General features: G+C 38.6%; 1 protein-coding gene across 1 annotated transcript; it reads left to right on the top strand.

Moving 5' to 3' along the window:
- Positions 1 to 6,468: 6,468 nt before the first annotated feature.
- LOC125868468 (uncharacterized) lies at positions 6,469 to 7,378 on the top strand. Its single transcript, XM_049549107.1, has 3 exons — positions 6,469 to 6,683; positions 6,782 to 6,985; positions 7,075 to 7,378. Exons 1-3 carry the CDS (start codon positions 6,469 to 6,471, stop codon positions 7,376 to 7,378), a joined length of 723 nt encoding a protein of 240 aa, XP_049405064.1.
- Positions 7,379 to 10,307: the final 2,929 nt, after the last annotated feature.

Here is a 10,307-nt window from a genome sequence, read left to right as displayed (position 1 = left end):
AAATCCTTTCACAATAACATCAATACTTTCCTTTCAAAGCATCATCAATTCATTTAAATAACTTCATGAAAACATGTATATCTTCATAACTTCACAATTCATAGTCATAGGTTCCTCATAGAATCATGTTTGAAAAGCATAATGTAGGCATGGGTAGATGAAATTTCAATTAAATATCATAGATAAACATCAAATGATTCATTAGAAGACTTCATTAATTATAATTAATCATAATTGATCATAATTGAAAGAAACCCACATTCATTGAATTGAAACCCTAATTTGATCAATTGAAAATTGAAATCTTTGGGACCCTGTGGAGGAAAGGACTCCATGGGTGAATACTCACATACCTTGATCCTTTATGCCCAAGAAAATGGAGAAACTGGAGACTTGATTGGAACCCTAACTTCTTCTTCTTCTTCTTCTTCATTCTTAGACTTGAGGGAATTTGAGAGGATGAATTTGGTCAAGTTTAGGGAATTTAGGAGAAAGACTTGAAAATGGGTTAATCGGGACTAAAAATTCTATATAGGTCTTAGGGATATAGGTAAAACGACATAGTTCTGGGTTAAAATAATTATGAAAAGACCTAAAATCCCCTTTAAAAATAACTATCGGGCTCCATCTACAGTGGGACCTTCTACGGACCGTACTGGTCAACCGTAGTAGGTTACTGGGACTTCAAATGCTACTTTTGATAGAAACTTATGTATGACTCACAAGTCTTCCTACAGACTGTACATACCAATTGTAGAACCAACTTTTAAACTTTAAAATTTAACTAAATTTGGGGGTCGTCTACGAGACCTTCGTACGACTTGTACAAAGATTGACGGATCGTCCTGGTGAACCGTAAAAAGGATACTGAGATTTGATTTAAAAATTTCATTTGTCCATGTTCCTATGGTTGCCATCTACTACCCGTAGGAGCTTCTACGATCCGTAGATGGGACCCGTGGACACAGACTACAACCCAAAAACTACATTTTCTTATTTCTTTTCCAAATCTGAGGTGTTACAAAGAGGTAAATAATGGGTGGCTTGGAAGAAAATGTGCCACCCAAAGAATGAAGGGGGACTTGGGTTAAGATTTTTACATGAGCACTTTTTGCAAAGTTATGTTGGAATTTCAGGATATCCACTACTTCTTTATGGGCTAAATTCATGGAGAACAAGTATTGTAAGAAGCTTTATCCTACTAATGTAAAAATATATTAAAAGAGCTTCACATGTATGGAGAAGGATGACGAATATTAGGGAGGAAGTGGAACATGATATTTGGTGGCTGGTTTAGTCAAGAAATTCAAAGTTTTTGTTTGATATTAAACGAAATAGGGTGCTCTATACTTCATTAAGGAAGATTTGGTTGAGGAGGATATGATGGTGAATGATTATATTATCAATGGGGAATGGAATGCTGAAAAGTTATTAAGATACATGTCAGATGAATTGGCAACACGCATCATTGAAAATGTTAATTCTAAAATAAACATCAATGGATTAGACAAAGCATGGTGGATGGGAAATACAAGAGAGGTGTTAAAAGTTAAGTCAACCTATCACATCTAAGGAAGTGGAAAGAAGAAGTAGACTGGTTGAAGAATGTGTGGGTAAAGGGGCAACCTTTTAAGATATCATTCTTTCTATGGAGAGTGTGGAGGAGAAGAAATGCTACATATGGTAATCTCAAAAGGATGAATATGTAGATTGCCTTGAAATGTTATTGTTGTGAGGAGGGAACATTGGAAACCATGGCACATTTATTATTAACAACCCCAATAGCCCAAAAGCTATGTAGGTTGTTTGCTTCCTGTGCATGTATTATCGTTGAATGAGATCATCTTTTTCAACTCTTTCACAAGTGGTGGAGCTATCAAGGAAACCCCAATGTGTAGACTATTATGAAGGAAATTCCAACCATTATAATTTGGGAGTTATGGAAGAGAAGAAATATTATAAGACATGGGAAATCAAGTTCTTTTAGTGAAATACACAATCAATATCAATTAACCGTTTATCAACTTATAAGATCATAATGTCCCCGGTTTAAAGATGTCCCTCGTTGAGTAGATGAAATGAGATAAAGAATACAAAGATACAAACCTATACTTTTGTCACGATCCGAATTCCCAAGTCATGATGGCACCTACTACAACCCATCAGTAGGTAAGCCGACCCGTACCCAGAAGAAAAGTAATGATTACAAGGGTGGAACTAAACAGAAAATAATACTAACGATAAGAAAAGACAAAATGAAAAGCAAACCTAAACTATATACAAAGGAAACCCTCCAAAGTACTAGAAGTCACGAGTACAAAACTGTCTAACAAGATAAATATAAGTTCCAAAATAGGACCACAACAAGCCGTCTCAAAGGCAAAAGACAAGCTAACATATATAGAGATGGAGACAGACTCATCTAGGACGCCAAAATCTCACCCTCATCTTCGATATCCATAAGCCCTACTACTATACATAATAGATAAGTCTATAAGAAAGAAGAGTAACCCAGATCCAAATCCAAGGACTTCAGCCAAGCTCCCAGCCCAAGTAACCAAGAACCAGTCAACTCCCAGCCCGACTAGTAAGAGTGACAACCAACCCAGGTAACCCAACCACAGAGTCCACTCCTAGGGGTGTAATCCACCCAGCTAGCAAGAGTGACCTAAGGGCGTGTCAACTTCGTAGAGGATATCAAATATCAAGGCTGCCTAGCCAGCCAAGCCACCCACGTGAGCTTAAGTCGCCCAACTAGAAAAAGTTACTCGGGGTTATATCGACTCCGAAGATGATCTCAAGTAGGCTCCAAGCTATCATGGATCGACTTAAACTCCCAAAGGTATCATGATATGCTCTATGCTTAAAGTACTCAAATCTTGAGAAATCCCATCAGAAGTAGGGGGAGAAGACAAAAGAGCCAACAAGTTGCGTAAATGCCCAACGTAAGGCTCATACTATCATACCCAAGTCTTACATCCCAGTCCACAAGGACTTAGTCCATTCGAGCGGCGTAAGAGACATACAAAAGTCACAAGGTTCACAATTCTAATTTAACACTAGTCTATCTTATACTAAGGCCACACATGCTTCAAGAAACACATAGTAAAACAAGTAAATCACATAGCATGCGACAACACACGTACAACCCCAACTAAACATGGTACTACCCTCAAACAATAGTAATCAACCATAAATCATGGTTTCTAAAAAAAAGTAGGAATAAATAGGGATTCGCCTTCAATTCACACTAATCATCATGAATTCACACACTCATGCTCAATCTAAATAGAAAGGAAGTCGTAGCCTACCTGTAGGTCGATCACACGTGCTCCAAATCATAATGCTGGAGTTTTTCCCTTACGAATAGACTCTGAACGTTGTGATGTTTTAAAGAATAGGATCACAATGTCAATATGGTAGTTTAGATAACAAAATCACCCAAAGCTGAGATAGACTAATTTTTAGTGTTAGATGGGAATTATGGGATCCATTTTGGAAATTTTGGGATTGAATCTATCAAAAGGTCCTAAACCATGCCTTTAACTTGTGTCCCAAAATAGGATGCAATTCGTGGCCTAAAACAACAGAAACAACAACCCATAATGAAAACACAAATAAAAAGGAAAAAGTCAAAAAACTTTCGCACCAAATTTAACTCAAATAGAGTATCACCAAAACAATCCAATTACTCCACTAGGTATTCCCAACAATTATGAGCACGTGGGACTTTGAATCACCAAAATGAGAGTTCAGATAGAGGAGGAATACCAATTTTAATAACAGAGGCAAGGTTGGTTGCGACCATAATTTAAATAGAGAGCCAGGTCGGTTAGCTGCTCGCGACTGAGGCCGCCCGTTGATATACCGTGAGTTTACAATATTTTTGATGTATTTCACTTAGAGTTTGTGTGAGTCTTGGGCTGTTTGTCATAAGATATAATGGTTTTTATGTAATCTTTGTTGCAAAGTGGTTCGAAAGCTATTAAGAGAGAAAAGAACTCAAGTGGCAACAGTAGCAGTCGACGGAGCCAACTATGGACTGTAGGTCTAGTGACGGGTCATAGGTTCTGAAGCGTAGATGATAGTTCATGGAAGTTTGACCAAATGTGGAACCACGGAGGCAAACGATGCCCCGTTGAGTAAATGACGGACCATCATGCACGACCGTTATTTCTGATCTGAAAGTTGATTTCCAGTATTTGAACCACGGAGGGACAGGACGGACTGTAGACCAGTCCACGTACCATAGGTGGGACTGTCGTTTGAAGACTCTGAAATATTTTCCAAGTGCTAAACCACAGAGGTGAACCACATACCCTAGGCTGATCCACTGCCCGTAGGTCGTGTCGTCAATCGAAACCACGTCTTACCAGGTGTTCCTTATTTCGTTTTCCTACTATGTTTAGGATTTAGTTCTTATAAGTACTAGTTGTTATTTCCATTTTTGGGAGTTGACAATATTGGAGACTTTTATTTTTGGATTTTGTAATTAATTTGCAAACACTTTGGCACTTTAATTCCGAAAGCTAGTTTATTCAATTTTCACTTTGAATTTCAATTTATGATTTCGGTTTTCATCTATTCTAATTGTATGTTCATGATTTTTTTAGTAACCCTAACATGAATTGTGAATTCTCAAGCTTGAGTAGCTAAATCCACAACTAGAGTTATGGAAATCATGAGCAATTAACAATGTATGAATAATAACTAATTAATTCTTGTATAATGTTTATGCATGTATTGTTAATCCTTTAGTTTAGAAGTCTTTTTAACGTAGACCAACGTTACAACTCGCATCGTTCCTACTTTCCTTACCAAGGGGGTAATGAATGAGAAAAGGATTAAACAATTAAGCTTTAGGTAATTATTTGCTGCTATCTAATAGTCTGACTTTAATCAGTTGACATGAGGGTGAATACCTAACTCAATTGACACAATGACTAATCCGGGGTAAAGGTAAGGGATAGTAAAGTACACACTCGTAGACTTACCAAGTTGCACGGTGAAAGTTCATACTTGGATTAACAATCACTTCGGGATACCAAACTTATCAGCCTTGCATGTTAGGCACTAGGAAATAATTACTATTATTAGGAATACTACGTTAAGAGCTTGTGAGGAACACATTTACCCTAGTTTTCATCTTATATTAATATCTGAACTATGAATCTTGTTTACTTGTTACTTATTAATTCAAACCAACAAACTGTTATATTATTTACAACCCCCCCTTTTGTTTACTTTCCTCGGAAATAGTTTGACTAAAATGATATAATCGTGAGTTAAGTTTAAGTCTAAACCATATTCCTCGTGGGATCGACCCCAACCTACAAGTTTAAGTCTAAACCATATCTTGGAGTTGTTAATGTGCCCACTCAGGTTCAAGGTGGTCATCTAATAAAAAATGTAGAATGGGTGCAGAAACCGCCAGCATCGAGGGTACGTGATAACTACAGGGTTGACTATGACACAACTGGATCAACTGGGCCTATTGTTCTTCTTTTACTACCTCCGGGGTATACATTTGTGGTGACCAATAGTCTTATGGAAATACTTACAGCAAGAAGGTTGTTCGCTGGGTTATCTTTGAAAGATCTATACACTCATATGGCTGAATTGACAAATGTCTGTAAGAGTAGTGTGGGACGACCGAACTTGTATATGAACATTATAGGTTTGAAAGTATTCCCACTTTCGCTAGTGAGGCTGTTGTATTGTTTTCTGAGCTGCCATACAAATCAATATACATATGGAACCAACTGCACAAGGTGTTCGTGGAGAAGTACTTTCCGATATCCAAGAAGTTGAATTACAAAGATAAACTGAATAATTTCACAACACTACCTTGAGTGTCAGTAAGAAGTTCATGGGATAGGTTCACTGGATTCATGAGGAGTGTTCTGAATCACTGCATAAATGATGAGTCACTGAAGGAGTACTTCTACATACGACAAGATGACAATGGAAAGGCTGTGTTAGATACTATTGCTGGAGGGTCATATGGTGAGTACACTTTTGAGGAGATTGATGAAAACCTTGAGAGGATCTCCCACAACAATAAAGCATGGAGCTCTAGAAAGGCAAATACTGGTAGAAGAACGTTTGCTATCCCAACTGCACCAATTCAATCCAATGATGATATTCGTGAATAGATGGCTCAAATGAGGACTGAAATTGGCTTGGTATTAAAGCATGTGAGTGGAAGTGCAGAGAAAATAAATTCAGTAAATTATCTGATTATAACTCCACCACCGCCAATTGAGGAGTACTACTATGAGGAGGATGCAAATTTGGTGAATGATCAGACAGGGGGGAACTAACGCCTAAGGTTCTAAGTTGGATAATTGGCGCCAACATCAAGGAAACCAAGGTCGGAACTATGGAAACTACAATCGTGAGGGAAACTATGTCCGGGATGGGAACTTCAATCGTGATAACAATTACAACCAAAACAACTATGGTAAAATGAATGAGAAGGTTGGGCCATATGTTCCACCTGTTAATAGAGAGGCTGGTACTAGTATGACTCGCATTGAAGATATGATGCAGAAGATGATCAAGAGGTTTGATGCGATAGATATAAATGTGAAAATGATGTGTAATGATTTGTCTGGGATTGTCCAGAAAGTTGATGCCCATATAGTGTCGATCAAGCAACTTGAGCAGCAATTTAGTCAATTGTTCGCTACTGTGAACCCACGCAAGACAGGCTCACTTCCTAGACATACCATCCAAATCCAAAAAATGATAGACATTGTATGGCAGTCACTACATGCAGAAAAGTAGATTATAGACCCCCCATGTTGTCTGAGGTTGAAAGAGTGATAGAAAAAGGTGCCTATGAGATTGAGGTTAGTGAAGATCCAGAAGATGATATAGAAAAGGAGGTTGAGGTAACCCAAAAATTTATTCTTATGCCTAGACCTCCACCTCCCTTCCCACAAAGGTTGGTGAAAAAGACTGAAGAGGGAAAATATCGCAGGTTCATCGCTATGTTGAAGCAACTGTGCATAAATGTCCCTTTGATAGAAGCTTTGGAACAGATGCCTGGGTATGCAAAATTCATGAAAGACTTGATGACCAAAAAGAGGGTTGTCAGTTTAAGAATGAAGAGAAGTTGCAACATTGTAGAGCTATTGCTACTAGGTCACTTGTGCAGAAGAAAAAGGATCCTGGAGTTTTCACTAATCGTTGTACCATTGGGATTTTACACTTTGCGAAAGGTTTTTGTGACTTAGGTGCCAGCATTAATTTGATGCCATTGTCCATTTATAAGATGTTGGGTTTAGGAGATCCAAAGTTGACTGCAATGCGTTTACTTATGGTCGATAGAACTGTGAAAAGGCCATTGGAGTGCTCCAAGATGTCCTTGTGAAAGTTGAGTCATTCATCTTTTTGGTGGACTTTGTGATACTAGATTGTGAGGTTAATTTTGAGGTTCCCATCATTTTAGGGAGACCATTTCTTGGTACTAGGCATGCGTTGGTCAATATGGAGAGATGGCAGATGATGTTTCGATTAAATAATGAGGAGGTAACTTTTAACATCGGTATGTCTATAAAGCATGAAAGTGATCTTAAGTCGGTATCAGTGGTAAATCATAAGGTGGAGAATGAATTTGAAGTGTCCATTGAAGAGAAGTTAGGCGTCGAGGCATTGGCAGCTGTGACGATGAATTTTGATAGTGGTGGTATTAATGACTATGATGAGCTAGTTGATGCATTTCATAGGTTCGAGTTTCATTTCGAGCCAAAACAGTTGGAATTAGACATGAAAAATCGAGACACCCCACCTGCAAAATCGTCTGTTGATGAGCCTCCAAGACTGGAACTTAAGGTTCTTCCATCCCACTTGCGGTACGTATTCTTGGGACAAAATAGCACTTTTCCCGTAATCATTGCTGCTGATTTGAGTGAAGGACAAATAGAGGCCTTGGTATCAGTGCTGAGGCGGTTTAAGAGGGCTATATGACTATTACGGACATTATTGGGATTCCTTCGGGCGTTTGTTCTCACAAAATTCAACTCATGTCAGACAACAAGCCATGTATTGAGCATCAAAAGAGACTGAATCCCCCAATGCAAGAGGTTGTGAAAAAGGAGTTCATTAAGTGGTTAGATGTTGGAGTCATATATCCCATTGCTGATAGTATTTGGGTATGCCCAGTCCAATGCGTGCCAAAGAAAGTAGGAATTACTATGGTTCCTAATGCTAAAAATGATCTTGTCCCAATGAGGACGGTAACTGGTTGGAGAGTGTGTATGGACTATCTCGAGCTGAATGTATGGATCGAAAAAGACCATTTCCCTATGTTGTTCATGGATAATATGTTAGATCATCTCGCTGGAAAGGGTTGGTATTGTTTATTGGATGGGTACTCGGGGTACAATCAAATCTCAATAGTTTCGGAAGACTAAGAGAAAACCCCCTTCACTTGTCCTTATGTGACTTTCTCATTCAAGAGGATGCCGTTTGTGTTATGTAATTCTCCAGCGACCTTTTAGCATTGCATGATGTCGATATTTTCTGATATGGTGGAGGACACGATATAGGTATTTATGGATGATTTGTCTGTAGTAGGTGACTCGTTTGACGACTGTTTGACACATTTGGTTGAGTTACTAAAACGGTGCGAAGAGTGCAATCTTGTGCTCAACTGGAAAAAATGCCACTTTATGGTGAAAGAGGGTATAGTTTTGGGTCATCGGATTCCGCAGAAAGGTATTGAGGTTGATAAAGATAAAGTTGAGGTAATAGAATAACTTCCACCACTAATCTCTGTAAAAGGTGTTAGAAGTTTTCTTGGGCATACAGGTTTCTATTGGAGGTTCATAAAAGATTTCTCTAAAATTGCACACCCATTGTACAAACTACTGGATAAGGAGTGTAAGTTTGATTTTGATGATGGTTATATGAGAAAATTTGGAGAGTTGAAGGAAAAGCTAACTTCGGCACATATCATTATTTCATCGGATTAGGGGAAACCATTTGAGGTGATGTGTGATGCAAGTGGGGTAGCTCTTGGTGTAGTATTATGATAGAGGCAAGAGAAAATTCTACATCCTATTTATTATGCGAGCAAATCTTTGAATGATGCTCAAAAGAACTACACTTTGACTGAACAGGAACTGCTCGCTTTGGTTTTCGCATTCAAAAAATTTAGATTCTGCATTGAGGTATTTGATGGCTAAGAGGGATTCAAAACCAAGATTGATAAGATGGGTGCTTCTACTGCAAGAGTTCGATTAAAGGATAAAAAGTGAACATAAAATTAGGTTGCTGATCACTTGTCCATACTGTAAGAGGAAGCTATGATCAAGCTAGAAGATGGAATCGAGATTAATGATGTGTTCCCTAACGAACATGTATTAGCTGCTACTTATGATCTTATCCCTTAGTTCACAGACTTTGCTAACTACTTGGCAAGTGATTTGGTTCCGTCGAATTTATCATTCTACCAAAGGAAAAAATTCATGTCTGATTTGAGGAAATATTTTGGGATGAGCCTTACTTGTTTCGTGTTTGTGCTGATGGGATTATTCGTCATTGTGTGCCCGAGGTTGAGATGATGAGTATACTAGAGGCGTGTGATTCATCGCCTGTTGGGGGGCACCATAGTGGTATCCGATCTAACCATAAAATTTTGCAGTGTGGGTATTACTGGCCTACCATCCACCAAGATGCTCATGATTTCACCAAGTCTTGTGATTGTTGCCAGCGTGAAGGAGGAATTTCAAAAAAGCAAGAACTACCAATGAACCCAATACTGGTGATTGAGCTTTTTGATGTTTGGGGTCTTGACTTTATGGGCCCGTTTGTGAGTTCGAATGGGATGAAGTACATTCTTATGGAGGTTTACTATGTATCGAAATGGGTGGAAGCAGTTGAGCTTTCAAACAATAGGGGAAAGAGTGTCACCGCATTCTTGAAAAAGAATATCTTCTCCATATTTGGTACACCAAGGGCAATCATAAGCGATGGAGGTTCTCACTTTTGTAATAAATTGTTCAAGGCGTTGCTTGAGAAGTATGGTGTTCGTCATAGTGTAGCAACCCCTTATCATCCGCAATCGAGTGGGCAAGTTGAAGTGTCAAATCACAAGATAAAGCAAATTCTTGCAAAGACCGTAGATGCAAAAATAATTGATTGGTCAAGAAGGCTTGATGATGCTCTATGGGCTTATCGCACTGCATTCAAAACTCCCATAGGTATGTCCCCCTACCAACATGTATATGGGAAGTCTTGTCATTTGCCTGTAGATCTAGAGCATAAAGCATTGTGGGTACTCAAGAAGTTGAATTTGG

Source organism: Solanum stenotomum, chromosome 6 (assembly GCF_019186545.1).
Source record: "Solanum stenotomum isolate F172 chromosome 6, ASM1918654v1, whole genome shotgun sequence".
NCBI classification, from domain to species: Eukaryota; Viridiplantae; Streptophyta; class Magnoliopsida; order Solanales; family Solanaceae; genus Solanum; species Solanum stenotomum.
This window is presented reverse-complemented; position numbering and strand designations above follow the sequence as displayed.

Excerpts from the sequence above, each read along its gene's own strand:
- LOC125868468 (XM_049549107.1), top strand. The coding sequence starts at position 6,469 with ATGAATGAGAAGGTTGGGCCATATGTTCCACCTGTTAATAGAGAGGCT. Across the intron at positions 6,684-6,781 it reads GAGCAGCAATTTAGTCAATT|AAAAGTAGATTATAGACCCC; the intron begins GTTCGCTACTGT and ends CACTACATGCAG. Across the intron at positions 6,986-7,074 it reads GAAGAGGGAAAATATCGCAG|ACTTGATGACCAAAAAGAGG; the intron begins GTTCATCGCTAT and ends AATTCATGAAAG.